Raw genomic sequence first — 22,406 nt, 5'->3', positions numbered from 1 at the left:
TCTCAATGCTCTTTCAGTTTAAATATTTCCATCAATTCTACTACTCCCCAGGTTCATCTATGGCAGATTGGTAATGATAATGGCCCGACTACCTCCGATAGGATTCTCCGCTAGGCACCTTTCATAACACTGTTTGTGAATGTGATGTTAGTAGTACGTATTGACAGGCTATCAGCAAAGCCCTGGGCAGAGCTGTGGGGGTCATCTGGAATGAGACCCTAAAATAGTCCTGCTTGGCATCAGGGACAACATAGGGGGAGAGGGGGTCGTGCACCACTCTAGGCCTAATAACTATGGGCTATTTGGTTGCAAAGAGGCATATAGCCCCGCACCGACGTGATGCTCAAGCCCCAACAATCACCAAGTGGACCAGTGGCATGAACCAGTGTGCCGTGCTAGAGAAGCTGGTATATAAAGCCTGTGGGTTGCAAAAGAAATACATGGAAACTCTGGATTCATGTCAATGGAGATTTGGGTTAATGTCAGACCATGTGTTTGAACTGATACTTCTGAGAGACAGGAGTGCAGGTCAGCAAGAAATTCAGTTCACTGTACTGGTATTTGGAGAAGTAATGACACCTGTTTCTGTAATGTTTTATTTCAATGTAAAATCAATAAAAAGAGTTATATAGGGCTAAAGTATCTGGAGGTGGAGAATAGATCTTGAGACAGATAAAATCCAGCAACAGTGATACAATACCTGCAGGGTGAATAGGAAAAGGTTAATTTTTCCTGGACAAGGCAACCACAACAACCCAAACCTCTCAAGAAGCCTGTATGCAGGATATCATCAAATCCCTGTTTTTCCAGAAATGCACAGTGGTAGGTCAATTAGTGAGTTTCCTGCAATAGGAGTATCATAGATTACAGCTGTTTTGCTGCCTTCAATACAACTTCTTATAATTATATTATATAGGTAATTAACGTTTCAGTATAAGACTTTTAGTAGGACACCTCGGTGGTCATCATTTGAGGAGGCATTCAAAGAGGTGTAATAAGGGTTTAACTGAGGCCAATCTGTAATCCCCATAGTTGAGACACATGCATTGTCAACATTTTAACTAAATTTCTCAAATAGAACAAGACTGTCCTATGACCCCTTCATCCTCTACTTCTGAAATGTTTCTGCGCCATCCATTCTTTTCTAAGCAAGCTTGGATCGGGTCATCTCAAGCTGGGTGCCGAGACCCTGTGAATCGACTATCGACCCGATGTTGTACACATTTCGGGCTTTTTTTTTTTTTAAACAGATTTTATTGTCATTTTCAAACAACATACAAGGAGTTCGATTTTGGTGATAGCCATGTAATTCACTGTTACACTGATTAGCAATATGGTCCTGTAAAGTGAAATGGAGTAACATTATGCAGTCATAGTACCAAAGTCTAACAGTATGTCAGGTGATGTTGAGAGACAGATTATCCTTTTGGCTTATCGAACTCCAAAAGTGTGCCCCCCTCCCGCTCCTCTCAGCGGCAGAACGTGTAATCTTGAGAGCGTGCCTACCTTCTAAGCGGTCGCACCTCCACATCCAGGCCCTAAATCCCCTTCCTTCATCCAGCCCTACCCAATATAGGCCAGATTGCAAAAGCACATAAGGGTGACCAGGGCCTTCAGAGGCGTCGTCATCAGGGTTCCTCAAACAGTCCACCGGTGCTTCCCAAGCCCTGGCCCTGCCCACAGAACCTTGGCTACTCTTTACTTCCCATATGAGTATTGCCCCTCATAACCCGCCCAAGACAGTAAGGTCTCCCTCCAGATGGGGGCTAGTAGATGCTTTCCATTTCATATTGATGGCACGTTTTACCAATATCAGCGCTAGGTTAATAAATCTAGTAGTGACTTCAAGTTTAGCTGGACGGGGGAAGCCGCCTAGTAAACAGACCAGTTGGGTGCATGGGAGGGTGCCATCAGTCACATCAGTAATACATGCTAATACTCACTCCCAAAACTTGTGCAGGTCCGGGCAGGCCCAGACCATGTGTATCATCTCAGCTCCCAATTCCCCACATCTAGGTCATCTCAATTCCCTCACTCTAAAATGTCGCATTATTTTTCCCGGTGTAAGGTATGCCGGCTTTCCGTGATTGTTGGAGCTACTAGGGCACACTGCAGCCCCACAAGGGTCTCACTCACTTTCTTGTTAAGAGAATGGGCGCTTCAGCCCTTCAAATCAGTCAGAGGGGCCCTCTGCTCAACTCAGTAGAGCCCCAAGTAGTCATCCTATTCACCAAGGGGGACAGCAAGACCGGTCAGGGAGGTGGGGAGGTTTGAGGGGACCAAATCTCAGGGCTTCTCGTTCCGCTTCCACTATCTAGCTGGACCTAGGCAAGGCCTCCCTATCCTGCCAATTTCTCCAGATATGTAGTTTTGGAAACTTTTTCCTAGACTTAAGTTGGTTAAAGTACCCAACTCACATAACTCCAGCAACTTTGAACTGCGGGTGTCTGACCAGCTGGTCCGCAGTGCCATCTTAAGCAAGACAAGGGTTTCAGTTGATGCAGGCCCTGGACTTGTTTCATTTTAGTCCATGGATTCCCCCTTCCATCACTGCTAGGGGAAACATGCAAGCCACTGAATCTGATGCTCAGACTCGCAGGACATGCATTCTTGGTAATCAACGTGTTGCTCTCAACCAGCCCGCCACCGTTCAGCATGGAGCCCCAGGCCTCCCTCCAATGAACAGTATAACATGGCTCCACAAGCACTGATGTTGGATCGCAAAAGCTAAGCAATTCATTTCACACCAAAGTTAGTTGGCAACAGGCCATTGTTCAATAGAATTGAGGAAGGAAGTGATTGTGCCAGGACAGAGTTTGTTTAGAGCATATCCTCCATCTCGGTCGCTTAGGCCACAACCAAAAATGACCCTACAGGAGGCAAGTGCAAGTAATGATGAGGGTAATTAACTCCTCACCATGGAGTACAGATGAGGCTCCTAGGATTGAGCTTGAAATATTGGAGAAAGAATGGATAAAGCATTTTGCCAGTATGTTTTCTGTACCTGCAACAATAAATACACTGGAGCAGGGACAAACTGAAAACGAGAATATAATCCCTTTTCAAACTGCCTCCAATGCTCCTTTTTCCCTGAAGAAAGTCAGAAACGCGATCCAAGCGAGTTAAAGCAACAAAGCGCCAGGAGCAGATGCAATCCCAGTTGACTTGTACAAAGGTAACATAGTCTTGTGGGGACACTTGTTGACCCTAGTATTGAGGGCCAGTTGTACTGCAGGTTTTCTATCATTGTGGGGAGAATCAATCACTGTACCTATCTACAAAAAAGGAGATCGCCTAAACCCAGCGTGTTATAGGCCAATCTCCTTGATTGACTCCCTGGCAAAAATAGCGGGATATATAATCTTGGAGAGATTACAGCATTGGGCAGAATTACACAGTAAATTGTCAGACCTGCAACACGGCTTCCGTCTCGGGATTGGGCTGATAGAACAGAGTCTCAATTAAAATATGTTAATTGGGAAATATACCAAGATTAAACAGGGGAAGATTTACCTAGCCTTTGTCAATCATTCATCGGCTTTTGACTTCATAATACATGCTAAGCTTTGGTCAAAACTGAAAGACATGGGGGTGGAGACGACAATTATTAGCTTCCTTAGAGACTTATATTTGGGGTGTAGAGCAAAGTTTAGATACGGCACCAGAGGAGAATGCACTGAAGCTTTCAGTGTGGAGAGAGGGGCAAGACATTCACTATATATATATATATATATATATATATATATATATATATATATATATATATATATATATATATATATATATACACATATACATATACACATACATACATACATACATACACACAGTATAAACCGTGTGGGGAGGTGCTTGTGGCAGCCTCAAAAGACCTCCCACAAATAGGTACGCGCCCTGTCCCGTCCCGCCTCTATGCAGACGACGCAGTTCTCATGGCTCGCACCCCATTGGCCTTACAGTCACTACTCACCAACTTTGTCGAATATATGAAGGAACTCTCCAAGTCAATCAATCAAAAATATTTATCATGAAGTGCGGGAAGAATTAAATGAAATGTAGAGACATAATAAACTAAACAAAGATTTGCTTCACCGACACTTTCTCTTACCTTGGGGTCTTACTCGACAAGGATTGTTTATGGAACAAGGCCATTGACAATAGAAAGACACTATTTCGCAAAACCTGTTGGGCTTTCAGAAGCTTTGCAAGACGACTGGGCTCCAATCTACCTGAGATGATGATGAAGATATACAAAGCAAAATGCCTTAGCATAGCACTTTATGATGCGGGCAAATGGGGACACAAGAAATGTGCAGAGGTGCAATTAATAGAAAATGATTTTTTTAAATACATTCTAGCAACCCCCAAAAGTACTTCAGTATACGTATCCCAAACTGAACTTGGTGCCCCTTTTTTTACAAACGTAATTAAGTTAGAACCAATTCTATTGTGGCATAAAATCTGGACCTCAGAATACAGAGACCTCAATCAAGCAATAATAGGTGATTGTCTTGAATCAACTTCATATTCAAGCATTGCATGATTGCATACGACCAGTGTTTTTTTGTGACATGGCCCATCCTGAATACTTTGAGAAACCAGAACTGTTAGTTACTATCAGTAGAAAAACGTTGAAAAGGAAAGCTATGACACATCTGGAAAATCTCTAACTGATTATTGAACTCCCTAAACCCAGTGTTTTAAAAAAGCAATTGATATTAAATACTTTTAATATGCAGCCTTATCTTAAAACGGTTTTAAATGCACGGCATAGGTTTGTTCTGCAACTCCGTCGCATCCTCCTGCTTCCACACCCTCTGCCTTCAAATGGATCCCCCTCAAACACAGAAAGACCGTCGCACACACCCTCATCACCAGCAGACTTGACTACGGCAACGCACTCTACGCCGGAATCAACAAAAACCTCACCCGCAGACTTCAAAACATCCAGAACGCCGCTGCCAGACTAATCCTCAACCTGCCATGACATTGCCACATCACCCAGCCCCTGCACACACTCCACTGGCTCCCAATCGAGGAAAGAATCACCTTCAAGATTCTCACCCACACACACAAAGCCCTCCACAACACAGGACCAGCATACCTGAATAGCCAACTCACATTCCACACATACCAAAGGACCATACTATCAGCCCAGCTCTTCCACGCCGTGGCACCTCACACCAGGAAGTCCCGATCGGCAGGCCGCTCCTTCTCCTTCCTCGCAGCCAGAGTCTGGAACGCCCTACTGCTCCACCTCAGACAGACATCACTCCCCAAGTTCACGAGGGACCTCAAAACATGGCTCTTCGATAGACCTCCTCCTTGATGGGCAGGACCCTGTGCCCCCCACCCCCATCGCCTTGAGACCCTTACGGGTGAGTAGTCACGCTCAAACAACTCATGATTGACTGATTGATTGATTTGTTCTTACATGTTTAAGACAGGACATATTCCATCGATTATGTAGTTTCCATACTATGAATGACTGGTCCACAAAACTGATAAACTGTCCCTGTGATGATAGGATGCCCCAGAACACTAGTCACGTGGTTCTTTATTGTAATTTTTATACCCAATATAGGAAACGGCATGTCTCTTTGATGAATAGACAATTATGTTTCACACAATGTCGCCCTGCATATTTGCTTTTGCAATCATTGCCAACGTTAGAGATCTGTTGTTGAATGTCATCATTTTTATGGGCTGTTTTTTATGCTAGGAAGAATAGGTCATTAGTTACTGCCTAGAATACAGCAAAAAGTATATACTCGAGGGGCACAGGTATTACGAGCCATAGGAGTAAGAGAAATTGGAAACGAATACGAAAAACATCATACTACTGTATTTTAATAACTGTAGGAATATATTTAAGGGTTTGGTTCACACGAAACGGGTGGCGCAAACTGCTCGCCTGTCCCAACTTGAAGCTCAGGCCACACGGCTAGAGTTGACCCTTGGAGACACAGATGACGCCCATCCCGCTAGACAGTTCCGGGACGATATCCGCCAGATCTCCCTTGACTCCGCTAAGATGCTAAGGCGCTCCTCTGTGGCCCGTGTCTACGGATAGGGCGACAAAAATGGAAAGCTGCTTCATAATTAAGTCTCCTACCCCAAGGTCAACAGAATTATCCCTGAAATCTGTGATGCCGCGGATACCCACCACTGTACTTCGCGTGCTATTGCCCAAGCCTTTGCGGGTTTCTATGCCCAGCTCTACTCAGCTCGGCCCCCTGGGACCTCCTTGGTTGACTTGCTGGAGCGAGCGGAGGTCCAGCTCCCCTGTCTTGCTCTGGCCGAATTGACGGACCTCGACCTTCCCTTTACCCCTGAAGAGCGACTTCCCTATTTCACTCTGGGAAGACACCAGGGTCAGACGGCTTCCTGCAGGATTACTACGCTACCTACCGTGACTTATTGGTCCCCCACTTGGTTGACATCTTCCATCATGTGGTCGAGACGGGTTCCTTCCCTTCGGTACTGACGTGGCGACTATCGTGGTCATTCCAAAGACCCAGCCACCTTCTCCCTCCTGTGCAGACTACCGCCTGATTTCTCTCTTTAACACCGAAATGAAGATATATGCCACTGTCCTGGCTCAACATCTCCGTCCCTTGTTACACCAATTGATCCACCCAGATCAATGTGGCTTCATGCCAGCCAGCGGCACTCGGCACTGCATACGGCGCCTCGACCTTGCCTTAGCCCATCGCCATCTACTCACCCCGTACCTGGCCCTGTTGCTCATCGATTTTGTGAAGGCCTTCGATACGGTTGACTAGAGCTACTTGGAGGATGTTCTCCTCATGATGGGGTTCAGCTCCCATTTTCGACGCCTCATCCATGTCTTGTACTCCAACCCCACTGCAAGAGTCCTGACTAACGGTGCTTTCTAGGAGGCGTTTCCCATCCAAAGAGGCACCCGTCAAGGGTGCCCTCTCTCGCCACTCTTATTCAAACTGGCAATGGAGCCCCTGGCCTGCCTCATACGTAATCACCCCCAAATTTGAGGGTGGTCCTGGGACCCACATCAGATCGACAAAATTGCCCTATATGCGGACGACGTCCTCCTTTTCTTTGTCGACCCGGAGAACTCTGGCCCACACTGTCTGGGAGGCCCTTCAGGCCTTTGAGAATGTCTCGGGCCTGCGGCTCAATCCGGCGAAGTCCACTCTGATCCCCCTCCATCCCTTGGGAGCCTGCTTCGACTGGCAATCCAACATCCCCCTATGGAGGCAATCGGTTAAATATCCCAGGATCTGGGTGGCCCTTCCTCCAGAGCTGGAATGGGCTCTCAACCTGACCCCCCTGGTCACGAAAGCCAAAGCCGACCTTAAGCACTGGCAATCCCTCCCACTCAACCCCCTTGGAAGAGGGGCACTTTTTAAAATGATCCTTCCCCGTTTTTTATATATCCTTCAAAATATCACCCTTCACCTCCCGGGTAGTTGGTTCCATGAGTTCGATGGGGTACTTACCAGAATTTTTATGGGGGGGTGGAAGGCCACATAACGCGCTGGCCTCCTGCCGGATACCTCCCTTCGACGGTGGAATGGGTGTGACCAACCTTCACCTCTACTACTTGGCCACTAGACTCCTTGTCGTCCACGACTGGTTCGCTGGAGGCTGGTTCGACCCGGCTTATCGCACCGAGCTTAGAACTATGGAATTCCCCAAAAATCCAAGCCTACTTGTATGATGCACCCATTCCACTAACTATTCCACTCATCACTAGGGCGGTCCTAACGGCTTGGCGCTCTGCTCTGCGCTATACGAGATGGGATAAGAAGCTCACCCAACATACGCCTCTGTGGTACGGTACATGACAGCATCGGCCCTTCAGGGTTTTCGGGAACGGGTCAGGATTTCACTCCTTGGGGACATTTGGGTGGGAGATCACGTCAGGGACTTCTACGACCTTCAGCAACGCCACTCCCTTCACGCAACTCAATTCTACAAATACCTGCAGCTCCGTCACGCCCTCACTATGTGTCAAGAATTCCTGTCATACGAGGGGAGGAAAACGGTAACCAGCGAAAACGGACTACATCTCCCAGGATGCTTAGCGGTTGAGAGGTTATGTAAACAGGAGAGCTGTTACATAACTCAAGGGAAACACACCCTTATGTAAACAGGAGAGCTGTTACATAACTCAAGGGAAACACGCCCTTATGTAAACAGGAGAGCTGTTACATAACTCAAGGAAACACGCCCTTATGTAAACAGGAGAGCTGTTACATAACTCAAGGAAAACACGCCCTATAAAGGGAGGAACCGGGAGGTACAACGCTGTCGGATATTGTGTTCACACCGACGTACCTGCTTCGTGAAGAGCAGTGTTCCGGAGTGGTGCTCCAGTAAGGCAAGAACGGAGGTAGGTCGAGTCGTTACTCCCTGGGCCGTGTCTTGCCCCATCGTCACCTGTGAAGGACCCGGAAGCTCTACCGGTCAACCATTGAGCTTCGCTTTTTGACTCGGCTGAGTCAAAGCGCAGTGGCGCTTTTGCTGGTTGGAGTCGTAACTCCCAGCCCGACCAGAGATACAGGGACTGCCAGCTGCAACGCACACCAGGAGGTGTTTGCCGCGTTACAGACTCGGAAGTCCACAGGATCGATCGAGCGGCTGCTCTCGGTTCAGTCTTCTTGCTTGTGATTGGGGTATCGGTGACGCATCACCAGGAGGTGACTCCGCGTCCCGGTGCAGTCTGAGGAAGAGGTTGAGCGGCTGCTCCCTTCAGGTAGAGACCCCGGCTGGGTGTTTCCCTGACTCCTCGATTCTCCCCAACACTCTTCGTGCCCCTCACAGCCTACCGATTGGCATTGTCGGCCATTTCATTTCTGCCCTCTGTTGGCATACGCCGGGACCGGCGTATATGCAGAGGACGGTTAGGACCATCCGTGCTGTGGGCTGGTAACGTACTTAGCCTGGAGGATTCCAGTGACTATAACTTTGTTTATTCTTTGTATTATATTTGCCTTCATTAAAACAACTAACCCTTCACTAGTGGTTGCGTCCTCATTGTCGTGTCTGTTAAACGATCCTGAGACGTTCAGGGCGTTACACTATGCATATTTCACCAGGCACCTCACTCCCAGAGTTTAGTCTGCTAGAAGCCCAAGTCATGATGGTGATCCTGGCTAGAGGGGGGGTGTTGCGGATTTACCGCTCCCACATGAACAATGACCCTACTACCTTGGACTTGCTGCGAACCCGCTGGGAGGGCTAGCTGGGCCCCCTGGAGAAAGCCGACTGGCGAGACGCCCTTATGGCTCCCAAGACCCTGAAGACCTCCTCTAAGCTACGTCTCATCCAACGTTATTACCTTCACATGGCATAGCTCACTCCCGCGCGCTTACACAGAGCAGGATTACCTCCCTCCCCTGATTGTACACGATGTGGCCACGTCCCGGCCGATTTTTACCACATGGTCTGGCTGTGCCCTGGACTCGCTCCATTCTGGTCGGGTGTGGAATTAGAGCTAATGCAGACTCTGGGGTGGCAGGTTCCTCTTGACCCTATATGCCTTCTCCTGGGAGTATTTGATGGCCTGGACGGCTCTAGAGCCGATAAACGCTTCTTGGGCACTGCGGTGGCAGTGGCCAAGCAGGATATTGCAGCAGCTTGGACACGAGCCACACCCCCTACCATACGTAGGTGGCGGCGGGGAGTGGACTGGTGTGCGGCCCAGGAGGAACCAGTCTTCGAGGCCCGGGGATGTCTCGAAAAATTTGAAAAGGTTTGCAGCAAGCAGCTCAATCTATTGGCTTGAGTTTGGTACTTATTTTTCTCCTATATCGTTATATTGTGTTTGCACAAGCTGGTTTGGCGAGGGCCTTATAACTAGGCCAGGTCTCCTGTTGTCTGCCGTTGATGGACTTGCTACAATGTGCACTTTTATGCTCTCTATGTTTGTTTTACTATCTCAAATGCGAATAAACTTGATTATCAAAAAAAAAGGACTATATTTAAAGAAACGTTCAATGAAAAATCTGGCAGCTATCTGTTTTAATAATCTGAGCTCATGTTTATATTGTTTTTTAATGTACATAATTATTTGTTATCAGATGTAATGAAATTGATGTATGTTCTCTTTGTACAACTGCGTTTATGGCTTTTTTTATGACTCCGATTAAAGCTATATACGACTATGACCACATTTTAGATTTCAGGGAATGATCCTGGACTGGGAGTGCAGGTAATTTAAATCCCTGATAAAATACAATAATCTAAAGTAAGTAAAGACCCTTCTCAATGGATGGAGTATTTTGAACTGAATACAGGAGAGAGCTTCTAACTCTGTGCTACTGATGTCCACAAGAGTCTCAGCCAGTGCGAACTGTTATGGCCGTTTTAGTGACCTAAACAACTACAATTGAGGGCACTGCATGCCAGGAACCATCACTTAATCCAGGTCATGTGACCCAATCCGCACATGCAAAAATCAAATCACAGCCTGTCCTGCCTTGTCCAAAGCAGTTCCTTAAGAAGTGATGAACCAGCCAAACTTCACACACTGTGTCCCAGGATCAATGGCACGATTGAGAACACATGACCTGATGCACGCTGGCACAATGGATTTGAACCCCTGAAGAACAGACTAACTCTTTTACCCAGGCCAAAGAAGTGGACTCCAAGTGTCATAAGGCTGAACTCCTGTTCAGGCTACAAGGATACAACAAGCTACCAGAGAGGCCTTTTCATGGAAGTGCCCAGCTAACCAGTGGCACCTGGACATGGACTGGACCCTGCTGTTGGCCTCTGCTAGATACACTGTGAGTCTCTAAATACCTCCCCTGAGGTCCTGAGGGACGTTATAAGTGTACCCCTGTGGCAAATTGAGAATTAAAAGACTAAGTCAAAAGGTACAGTCTTTGCTCAGGATGAACATGCCAGGTATACCTAACCTGCAATCCATCGCAGTCTGCCTCAAACTGCACCTAGGTCCTGGTCTACTGTAATCATTGACTATCATTGGTGCTTTATACTTTTCTACTTAAAACTGTAAAAATTCATATCTTCTGTTCCCCTTATTGGATTTTTGTCATTCTTGTGTCATGTTGTTTAATAAATGTTGCTTGCTCTATTTTAATAATTCAGTTTGGGATATTTATTGTTTTGCATTTTGACTATACTATTGTTTTGGTACTGCTAAATGACTTTACACATTGCCATGCATTAGGCCGGTCAGCTTTGTGCAATAGCTACCTGGGCATTAAGCTCAAGGGTTGTGATTATTCCTTGATAAACCAAATAATAATCCAATTTCTTACAAACTGCATGTCACACATCATATGCTCATTCAATGCTCACTTGAAAACTCATGCCAGTCTGAGCACGCACTCACACAAGCAGCACACATAGCAAATCTCATACAATGAATAACCTGGATACCAACTCCCTGACTCACTCCAACAGCCACACACATCATTGAGATCTCAATTCCTCAGGGCTAATATACAGCAGCAAATCGAAACGTCTAACCACTTGGAGTGCATCGCCATCATTCACTGTGCGTTATGGCCCCCACATCCTTTGAACTTCTTGCCTTCATATTCACACCAACTGCTAGTCAAACTGTCTCACTACACCTCATATATGGAGGATCAGGTCCCAGCCAATTCATGAAAAAGATAAACAAGCATTTGCAATGCAATAGGTCTCGCATTTCGGGAGTTTGAGCTATTGGCATTGTAAAATGACAATTCCTTTTATTTATGTTTGGGTTTTTAAAACATACAATGCCAATAGCTTAACCCCTTCGCTGCGGCGCGAATTCCGCCGCAGCGCTGGGGGGGGGTTTGCGGCGCCGCTATGCTCATGACGGAACCACGCCGTCATGAGTCACGGGCGAGCTGTGCTCATGATGGCGTGGTTCTGTCATGACTCCACCCACTTGCGCTAATCGCCCGCACAGGCGGGGAATTAGCGCCGCGTGGGCGGAGCGGCCGCCAACGGCCGCAGCATGACGGAACCACTCCGTCATGAGCACACGACGCCCGTGGCTCATGACGGAGTGGTTCCGTCAAGGGCATGCAAGGGGTTAAACTCGCATGAATGCGAGACCTACTGCATTGCAAATGCTTGTTAAACCAGTTACCACACCAACTGGAGGGTCGGTATCTCATCAATGAATACATTATTTTCTAACTTGTAAATAGGAGGGGAATGTCCCTTTCAACTCCCCCACCTATCTGCGATTCAGTAAGAATCGCAAAAGCCCTTTTATGTCTGAAAGAATTTGTACATTAAGAAAAGTTTTTGTGCTGGCAACCCTCTGATTATGTGTGTCGGAACCCAGGTCACCTACCCTTCACAAAGCAAAATGAGGTTCCAGTCACAACATTAGCATAATACACTGGAGCTCAAGAGAAACCAGAAGACATGGCCCAAAACATAGCTGGCTATAATGCAAGGGGATCTGAGCTCATAAATAAGGGTAGGCAAAATCCTTTTATCTCAATTTAGGGTAAGCAGATCCACAACAGGTGGCAATTCTGCTGTTTCCGTATGTGCTGAGACAAACAGTGACCACTCATTGGCTGAGGTTGCAAACACTTTTAAACGCGTTCTAAAGCTGGGTTAACGTCCCCTGTCTAATAAAGTACACAAAGGCAGAAAGGTCATGTTACAAATGGATGCAGTTGATTTTGTTTTAAGTCCTATTTAGTATCATGTGACTGTCGAGACAATTGCTGGCTCTTAAAACAACAAATGGTCAGTAGTTTCCTCTTGGAAAGGTGGCAACCCTAACTGCATACTGCCAGATAGCGCTTCGCAGAACAATTTTTAGTAAATCTGGGTGGTAGTGACCTGCTAATGGTATTTGACATAGGTCCTCCTGGCGGTAGCTGGCACACCCGTGTAGCAGGGACCGGTACTGTCTATTCATAGTATGTCATTTAGGTAGAGTGAATTGGGCCAGCCTCCTCAATGACCAGTCAAAGACTGGAATTTGCGAATGCCATAGACTGTGCGAACACGAATAGCGACGGTCAGGGGCCAGTTACAGTAGAGGTAGAAAAGTGCAAACTGTGGGAGAAGGTGAGGAAAGAGAGGCAGAGGAAGAGCTGCTGAAGAAGATTGAAGTAGGAGGGATAGACTGTGGAGCACAGAGGGAGAAACAGATGGATTAAAATATCGAGGAAGAGTAAGAGAGGGAAGCTAAAAGAAATGTATTTCAAAGAAACTGAAAGAGGAAGATGGACAAGAAAATAAAGTCACTGAGAACGTGTAGCAGCACCCCATAACATAAATGACCAGTGCTTGAGACTGAAGCAGCTCAGCATACGTATACATAGAAAACAGAAAAAGAGACTTGCCTGAGGAAAAGCCATTGAGAGAGGAAGGGAAAAGGAGAGGGGCAACAATTCGGAGTGACAGGGCAGAGCGAAGTATCCATGAGATAACAGCGAGAAAGAAAGTCATAGAAATGAAGAGAGCGAAAGAGAATCGTAAAGCGAGCTAGAGGGAAAGAAAGAAAGGACTAGACAGAAGCCATAGAGAAAGGGAAGGACGGAGCGAGGAGAAGAACGAGACATACGGGATGGGAAGGGAAGAGAGACTACAGGTAGGAGAAGGTAGATGCGAGGAGGCAGGTTCTGCTGATGAAGCTCTACCCGTGTATGGCATGGGGCCCAGAGGCCGGGGGGGAGACGAGTGGTCCAGCAGTCTGACTCGGTGCACTTTCTGGGCTGCGGTTGGCCCCAGTGCTCTAAGAGAGCTGGCACACCAGCGCGAATCATGAAGATCCTCTTGCTAGTAATACTTGGGTGTCCGGTACCGTGCAGGTACTCTCAGTACTCCATGCTCAGCTGGGGCCCCGACAGCCTCTCTCAGTACTCAGAGGTGATACCCCTGCAGGTACTCCCAGTACTCTGAGGTGAGTCCCTCGGCCTCTCTCAGTACTCTGACATGGGTGACCTAGTCGGACCGTCTGCTACTCACAGCTCGCTGAACTGCACACCCCCACAGGTACAGTACTTTAGCTCGGTGGTAACCCTTGAGGGCTGTACTCACTGTGACTGACTGCACCAGGGAAGCCTGGCAAAGCAGAAGCGGGCGAAGGAGAAGCGCCTTTCCCTCCATGATGCCGTCTGGAGGGCAGTGTTGGAGGGCCCCTGCCCTCCACCCGCTTTTATATCTCCCACCCCCTTCCTTTGACCTCTGCAATCTGAAAGCGGCACCGTTCACAAAGTATTAAAGACGCGCTTAACGTTAAAATGGCACTGTTCAAAAGTGATGGCGGCTCCATTCACAAACCATTAAAGGTGCGCTTAAGTACAGCACAGATACCGGCAGCGCCAGATAGCCTTGCGGTGCGCGGACAAACTGCAGCAGCGGTAGCATCAGCAATGCCGTTTTCACACATGAATACAGGAGCAGTACAAGCTTCGTGACACATAAAACAGATACAGCCTGCTACAAGAAGAGAGCACACGCAGGGGGCGCAGTTGCAAATCACACATGCGCATGGAGGTGCATACTATGCGTCTATATAACGGTGCGAATACAAAAGTGGCGTAAACATAAACATGAATAGAAAAAGGCTATGCAAATAAAAGGAAAGCAGAGAGTTAACAAAGTAAACATGGGGAGTAAAGAAAGCGAAAGCGCGCCCTGCAAAGACCTCTGCAGAATAAAAGCAAAGCAGCGCGCTGTGCTCCTACAACATACATGTGCATATGTCCTGTCTGGGCTCGTGCACATGCCTTGTCCGGGCAGGCACGCCGAGCGAAGACAGGGAGGGAACCAAACATGTTTCCCTCCCAATAGAAAGCACGGATTTGACTGGCGTGGGTAGAGCTTCCAACCTCGCTTCGAAAGAAAAGCGACGACAATAGATCTCGCCAGGAGCGAGCAGCGCATGCGCTGCGTCACTAGGCGAGACCTAAAAACCTCAGAGTGTGAAAGTTGAACTAACACTCTTCCTCGATTATTTCAACCTCCCAGGAGATTCACCTGTGAAGACTAGGAAGAAGTTTCCTTGTTCTTATCACAGCTATCGACATCAAACAGTTCATCTAAAAAAACCTCCAACAGGGAAAATAGTCTGGAGGATCTTGTCTGCATCTTTATGATGAAACACCGCTACAGCAGCTTGCATGGACAGATGAAGTGGCAGTTACCAATGCCCTGAGTCGCAACAAGCCACCAAGCATAACAAAAAAAAAAACAACAAAGAGCCCACAATTATATTTAAACATGTTCCACAATTAGCATCCAGAACACTCTTGCAGACATCTGGACCACTTCAAACTCAACCTCTAATGTTGAACCCACCCCCCCCCCCCCCTCGGGGCCTCAATCACACAGTCCAAACAACAGCAGATACTTACACCACACTGAAACTTGAATAATCAACAGCCAGAATATTCACCCCATGGGACATCTTGGAACACATCAAAAGCACAAACAACATTTGAACTCAGAGAAAGAAGTGTAGACACATGAAGTAGACAATGATCTTGCCACCCTAAAACAATTCTGGAAACTCATTATTGCTTACTACCAAAATACCATCAGCAAGGTCTCCAAAAAGGGCAGTCATCATTTCAAAGTCACAAAGCAGTGTATAACTCGGCAGACTAGCTGTCGATCCTGCACTCAAAAGAAAAGTGCTATGTCATCAACACATTCATCCAAAACCAGATTGACAATATCGAAGATCACACAAAAGCGTCTTGACACCATTCGCAGCTTGCAACATTTCAACACTGATCTCTCTCAACACCTTTATACACTCTCTGAGAAATATCTTACTAAATAGCTGCACCACAAAATTAAGGGTAAAGCAGAACTACCAGTCCACTTCAGCCAAAGGTGCGCCAACAAACCGGCAACCATTCAAATGGTGAACAATAATCTGCAAGTCACAGAAGATAGTAACACCTACTACCTCATCTTACTTGACCTCTGTGCAGCATTCAACACTGTTAACCATCTAACATTACTGACATCCTCACAAACAGAATAGACATCCAAGACAGCGTCCTACAATAAGATCAGCTAGTTCAGATCAAAAGGCCATCAAGAGACCATGGGTGTTCCGGAAGACCCCATCTACATGCCAGTTTTGTTCAACCTAAAGATGGAATTCCGGGAGCAGAAACAGATGTCAACATCCACTAAGGATAATATCAAACTATAAAATCACCTGTCTGACATCCTGCATCAAAAGCATGGACATCCAGTACCTACCTCAAAAACGAACCTGACCAAGACTAAATTCACCATTGTCACTAATAGTAGCAAACAGTTTTTTGTGCAGAGCAATCTGGATGATATTGATCTTGAAGACTTTACACACTTAGACTTGGTTTCTATATAGAATGTCGACTTCAATTTTTAAATTCATTGTTCACAAAACTAAGACCACCTGGAATTCCCCTAGTGAAACGCAGTACAAGTACTAGCACTTTACCACCTCTATGTCGGCACTGTCCTGCATTGCAGTAGGAGCCCCTCCGTCAAAATATATATCTATTTATCTAATAGACAACACACCAAACAGAGTAACAGGATTCTCAGACTAGAAAACAAAGAAATTCAGGAAGAATGAAACTAGGAAGAATGAAACTAGATATCAGATGTTCTGCTGTGCCCGGAAGGCATGAAATGGCATTCCATTGAAATTGACCAAGCACAAATCTCCTCTACCTCACAAAAGTGTTTAAGTCACTGCTTTAATGGGTAGCTTAATTCGCAATTCCTTGCGTTGCCCCCTTTCTTGCAACCTCCCCAATCAATTTTCTCAGAATACTCCCTCCACCTAGTCCATACCCTACCCTTGCTACATCTATGCCACCTCCTGCTTATGCGCTCCACTGCTCTATAGTTAGGCTTGCACTCTATAAATTCACATTCATACATGTTTCACACAGAGCCAAACAAACCACCAGAAGGTAAAAGGTGTTAATTGTTATAAACTTAGACCAGATCAATACCAATCACAGTTGAAAGCTCTTTAATTCTGGCCAAATTCCATTTTCCACAATTGTCAAAGTGTTATTAAAATGTTGCACTTGGAATACAACCAGCCAGCCTCTACAGAAAGAAACCAAAATCTCTGTCTTACCAATGAACTTTTCAATAACCATCTCTCGGGGTACCAGGTCGGCGTACACTTCTCTGAGGTTGCAGATCAAAGCTTTAGCTTCCTTGCTCTCAGCAAAGGTCTCAAGAATGCTTCCTTGGGCAATGACATCAGGCTCATTGCCAACCCCATCCTCCTGCTCGGAGCTGTCGCAAGGCATTTCTTCTAGCGCCATCTTCTCTTTTCCTGATAACAAGAGTATTCAAAGACAAGAAAAAAAGAAGAGTTTTAGGAGGTGAACTGTTGAGAAAGATGCAGGCAAAAAAAGGACCTCCTCCATTCTCTGCAAACAATTGTATCAATGAGGTTTCAAATAGCAGCACATTTCTTAAAATTACGTTCTTTCAAAGTAAAGACAACTGCAGGCATGTCAAGAAATTAGACACAAGTCTACGGAATGTGTACACACTGCGAACATGAATTAAAACCAATATTATTGTTGGGTTTTCTGTAATGTTTTAATTAATGTTTGTAGAGTTCCATGAAAGTTCCTGTAGAGAGTATCAATAGGACTGCTGGTAATCTGTTTTCTTGGATGTTCTTCCTCTTACTTGTGCTTAGCTGTTCATCCATAAACCCTTTTTATAGAGCATTTCATTTCAGTCCTATAGTGGGATCATTGTTAGCTATTCTTAGCAGACAATTATGACAGTCTAACATATTCCTTGTAAGTCTATTCTGTAAAAAACAAAATAAAATGATGGATGAAATGTTGAAAGTTTACAAACGCTCACTCTGGGTTTAATCCATTGTTATTTTGCTGCGTCACCCCAGTTTGGACCCAGTCATATGCATATCCGTCTTGAGCCTACTCCCCAAGGAAACTGCCAGGCCAGGTCTTCCCTGGACGGAAGCAAGCATCCTGGGACCGGTTTCAGGGTGTCACCCCTCATCAGTTAGGCAAGCTCGAATACTGTGGTCAGCAAGCAAGGGACCCATGCCTGGGCATACCCTTAGCCACTTGGGGTACTCTCTGAAACTTTCTGCATGGATCTAAGGTGAGTCTGCCTTAGAATTGTGGAGGTCAGACACTCAGTAAAGGGGCTTTTTCATGTGCATCAAGCCTCTGCCACGCACCATGTCAAAGTCACAAACGTTGAGACAGTCATTTAAATGGCTTTGGAAATTTGAGAAGTATTTGAAAGCCTCATGTAAAAATTACACTGAAGAACAAGCCATGAACTGTTTCCTCACTTACGAGCAATGATTTTGAAGACCTGTTTCTAACATGCGCAAAAGATAGGATCCAAATCTACAAATGCCTCAAGGAGAGATTAAACTTCTAATGCAACATCAACTATGAATAGTACACACCCAGAATGGAATGTCAGATCCCTAGGGAGTTGATGGATGAATACATGACATGCTTGAAGCAGTTAGAGACTTGTGAGTTCCACCTTCATCAAAGACCAGGCTGAGAATAATAATCAACAGACACTGCTCCCCATCATGCCACAAGAAACTTTTGAAGGAATTTTTAACCATTCCAGACATTTTCGTGTTTGCCAGGAGATTGTTTCATATATCAAAGAATGTGGTGATACGTATTCCCTAGAAACTACACAATAAACGTAAAGTTATTCTTCTGCTAGAAGAGACAATTATCAGGAATACGGTTAATATGTGCCACGCCTCTACACGACCTGAGTTGGAGGTAGAAAAAAGGGGGAAAAATCCTTTTTTATATAAATAACCCTCACCTACTCGAATAGTGGCATGCTGCGTCATCGGGTTTACCCTGACCCATAAAAGTCATGGTGTGCTCAACCGTGTTCCAGGGAGTATTACTTTAAGCCATATATTTCTTGCTTTACAGGTACTTTTGGATAGGCAAGTATAAACTGCCTTCATGCGTTAAACTGAATATGCATGCCACATGAAATTTTCACCAGGGGGAGTACTCGGAAAACAAACCCACCATGCCAAATGCAGAGAACCTATAAAGGCCAGTAGTGTAGGGCCAAAACATGTTGGAGCAATAAGGGTCATAGGACCATAGTATCCTCAATGCCCCTTTCATAGTTATTTTCAATCTCATTCACCCCACTTATAAAGGGATACCTTGGGAGTGGAGGACACATTTTTATTTAGAAGTTACGCCATTCCTAGATAGTAATATACAAAGAGCTCTCTGAAAAATGGTCGAGCTCATCCTGAGTTTTTGGGGTCATACAATATAGTGAAGTGGTGTGTAGTGGATAGGCATAGAGTGAAGTAGAGTGTCAGAGTGTAGTACAGTGTTGTAGAGTGGATATGATACGGAGAGATGGATTAAGCCACGCCCTATTTACAACACTAAGTTAGCATAACAGAGATCATGGTTAGCAAGCAAGCTTGTCGTTTCTGCTGCGCTGCACACAACACTGTTGTTATGTGTTATTCATTTTAGAAATGCTGACTCGACTTTGCCTTACAGGATAACAAACTGTTGTTTCACATTCTTAACCGTGAAATGTGCCCTTGGTCTGTACATCGTGCAAAGAACGCGTCTGGGTCACTAGAAGGTACAGAGTGTTGTGTTTAGATTGATCGTACCACTTGTTAGACATATCATGGATACAGCTGCCAATATCTGAAGGACAAGCGTCTTTAATATTGCAGAACAGTTTGGTTTTACATTCATTCGAACAGAAGAGCTGATGCATGCTGTGTGAGCTGATACTTTGATGTGATTCTACTAAGCTGATCTATATGGTATGGGGTCCCCCCTGTTAGCCTAAGAGACCTTCTAATAGTCTAATAATAATAATGTGTTAGATTATAGTGAAAGGAGTGTGGCCGTATACCACTGTCATTAATAGTATGATTGCTCCTTTCATTCTATATGGTATTGTAATAATGCTTATGGTTCTGATCTGTACTGTTAGTCTGCTAGTGTTAGCCAAAGTACTGCATCTTAGGACGCGAGGTTTATAAAATAAACTCTTTAAACTTTACTGTGTCAGTATTATTATGTTTTGGACTCACAAATAAGTACGAACAGGTATTTCGGATTCCCACCACTCCTGAGAAATATCTAAGTCGCTTGTTCTGGTTTGTCTATACATTGGGACCGCCTAGCTAGATCTAGGCTAACGAATGGCATACTAAGCTAGTCGGATAAGGGGTTCTGGGTTCTGAGGGGAGTTTTCTGGTACACCACAATTCTCTGAGGTCCTGGTCTCCTGCGCATAGTTCTGTACAAAAGCAGAATCCCTGCAACATGGCGCCCTAACGTTTGGTCTTAACGTCTAAGACGCTTTAGTAGTACTAGTTTTAGTCCACAACTACCCTCACTCTCGTTTCCGGAAAACTTGAGTGATGGTTTAACCTACCTAGGTTTAGACTAAAGGTTCAATCAAGCTTGAAAATTAAAAAGGTTATAATTTTTTAGCCCAAGTGCTACTGTGAATATCGTTATTATACTTTAAGGAGTCCTTATGGCGGTTAATATTCCCGCTCATAGTCGGGTTCCTCTGCGCGCTCATTTGAGGGCGTATGGGGTTCCTGATGACGGGATGTCCGTAGTATTTGTGGTCAGTGCTGATACCACCTACCCGTATGAGTTGTTTTACTCATGGGTGACCTTTGCGGAGGTGGATACAGACGATAATTTGTTCCACGAATATACAGCCTCGGCTGTTCCTGCGGCTTATGCCCCATATCGGACTCTGGAAATTCCTATTTCTGCCTGGCAGCATACAATTTGGTTTAATGGCGCCCTCCCCCATGAGGTCGTATCGGCGAGAATGGGCCCGTTGTCAATTGCAGGGGCTACATGGCCGGTACTGGCCGGATATACTCCTCACCCACGCTACATGACGGTGGCAGTGGGTGATTTACGTACGCTACACACAGCCCTGATTACGGTCCATAGGGCTTTAGTGCAGTATGTGTCACGCACAGTTCCGGTGGGAGCACCTGCGGTTGCTGGACACGGGGCGGATCACCATCACGCGTTGGTGATAAGCCCTGTTATGGTTAACGCGGTTGTCGGCAAGCGCCCCCTCAGTAAGGATGAATTTCCTTACTGGCTTGCGGAAAAATTTGATCAATTAGAAGCCGTGTTTCCAAACACTACGCCTGTGGATAAACACAGGATACTCACCATTACTTTGCCGAAAGACCTAGTCCCTGAACTTGTTGATTGTGACAATTGGCGCAAGGTCTTTGCTGCGACATATTCGAAGTGCTACGGCACTCCGTCTATGGCTGTACTACCCTCCGTCATCAAGAAAGTTCAAGAAAGTCATGGTGCGGAGGCAGCTATTGAGTTGGAAATGAGGCTTGTCGACAGTTTCGATGTGGTTTGTTCCATGGTAATGGGCAACCTCAAAGGAGATGCCATGCAGTTCCAAGTTGGTAATATGCTGGAGCTTGTGGCTGATGCCGATAAGCCTAGGGAGTTCGCAAAAATTATTGCGAAAGCCTATAGGATGGTTGGACGTAGTGCCTTAGGTGTGAAACCCACCATCAAAATTCCCGATGTAGTGCAACAAACTAAGGTGAGTTCGTCTACAAAAGACGAAAAGCCCAACTTTCCTAAACAAAGTTGGCGAGCCAAAAAACGAGAGAAGCAGCAACAGAAACAGGTTTCTCGTCCTGCCTCACCAGTTCAGTCGTATAGTGAACGCACTTATGATTTGCGCGATCGTACTCGTATTAAGTCACCTGATAGGTTTCAGGTTTCTGAACAACGCTCTCCTCGTTCTTCACAGGAAACATCGACTTCGCACTCTGGTGGTGGAGAGCGTGGAAGAGGACCGGGCACTCAAAGTCGAGACCAGCCCCGCCAGACTGACGGTAAAGGCAAGCAGGAAGACTCTGCCAGACCACGTCCACCGTTTCAGAAAAAGAAAGTTGCTGCTATCTCAGCGAGATATGCCTCAGATGGTCAGGACACAGCTTCGGAACCTGACATGGGCACTAACGCTGCTAGACAGCGCGGCGGAAGTTACAGTAGTGCGGGAAGCATTGCGTCCATTTCTGGAGGCGACAGCAACTGACATTTATGTGACAGTTGAAACTGCTGATACTCGCGTAGCCCCCCCGGAAAGATTATTTGAAATAGTCCTTAATATTGATGGTGACATACAACGCAAAATTAAAGTGGTATTTTGGGATAATCTTACCACCACATATGATATTCTTTTGGCGGAGAAAGATTGGCATCCGGCTTTCATTTTGGACGCCCCTAGGGGAGAGGAAGTTATACTTCCTTCCTTTGGGCACGCAGTGCCCACGGAGGAGTCTACTAGGTTGGCCGGGGAGTGGGCGCAGGTGCTCGCGCCTGCGTTATATCGTAATCAGGTTGGCTGGGATAAATGTTCTC

General features: G+C 46.0%; 1 protein-coding gene across 1 annotated transcript in view; it reads right to left on the bottom strand.

Annotated features, from left to right (window-relative positions):
- Nucleotides 1-22,406, bottom strand: part of TBCD (tubulin folding cofactor D) — a 2,329,415-nt gene that overhangs the window by 2,230,692 nt on the left and 76,317 nt on the right. Inside the window, exon 2 of the mRNA XM_085616794.1 lies at nucleotides 17,078-17,281. Coding sequence (XP_085472920.1) covers nucleotides 17,078-17,270 — 193 coding nt within the window. The 5' untranslated portion in view covers nucleotides 17,271-17,281. The remainder of the gene's footprint in view (nucleotides 1-17,077; nucleotides 17,282-22,406) is intronic.

This window comes from Triturus cristatus, chromosome 7 (assembly GCF_964204655.1).
Source record: "Triturus cristatus chromosome 7, aTriCri1.1, whole genome shotgun sequence".
NCBI lineage: Eukaryota > Metazoa > Chordata > Amphibia > Caudata > Salamandridae > Triturus > Triturus cristatus.
Note: the sequence above shows the minus strand (reverse complement) of the source record. Positions and strands in the feature narration are given on the sequence as shown.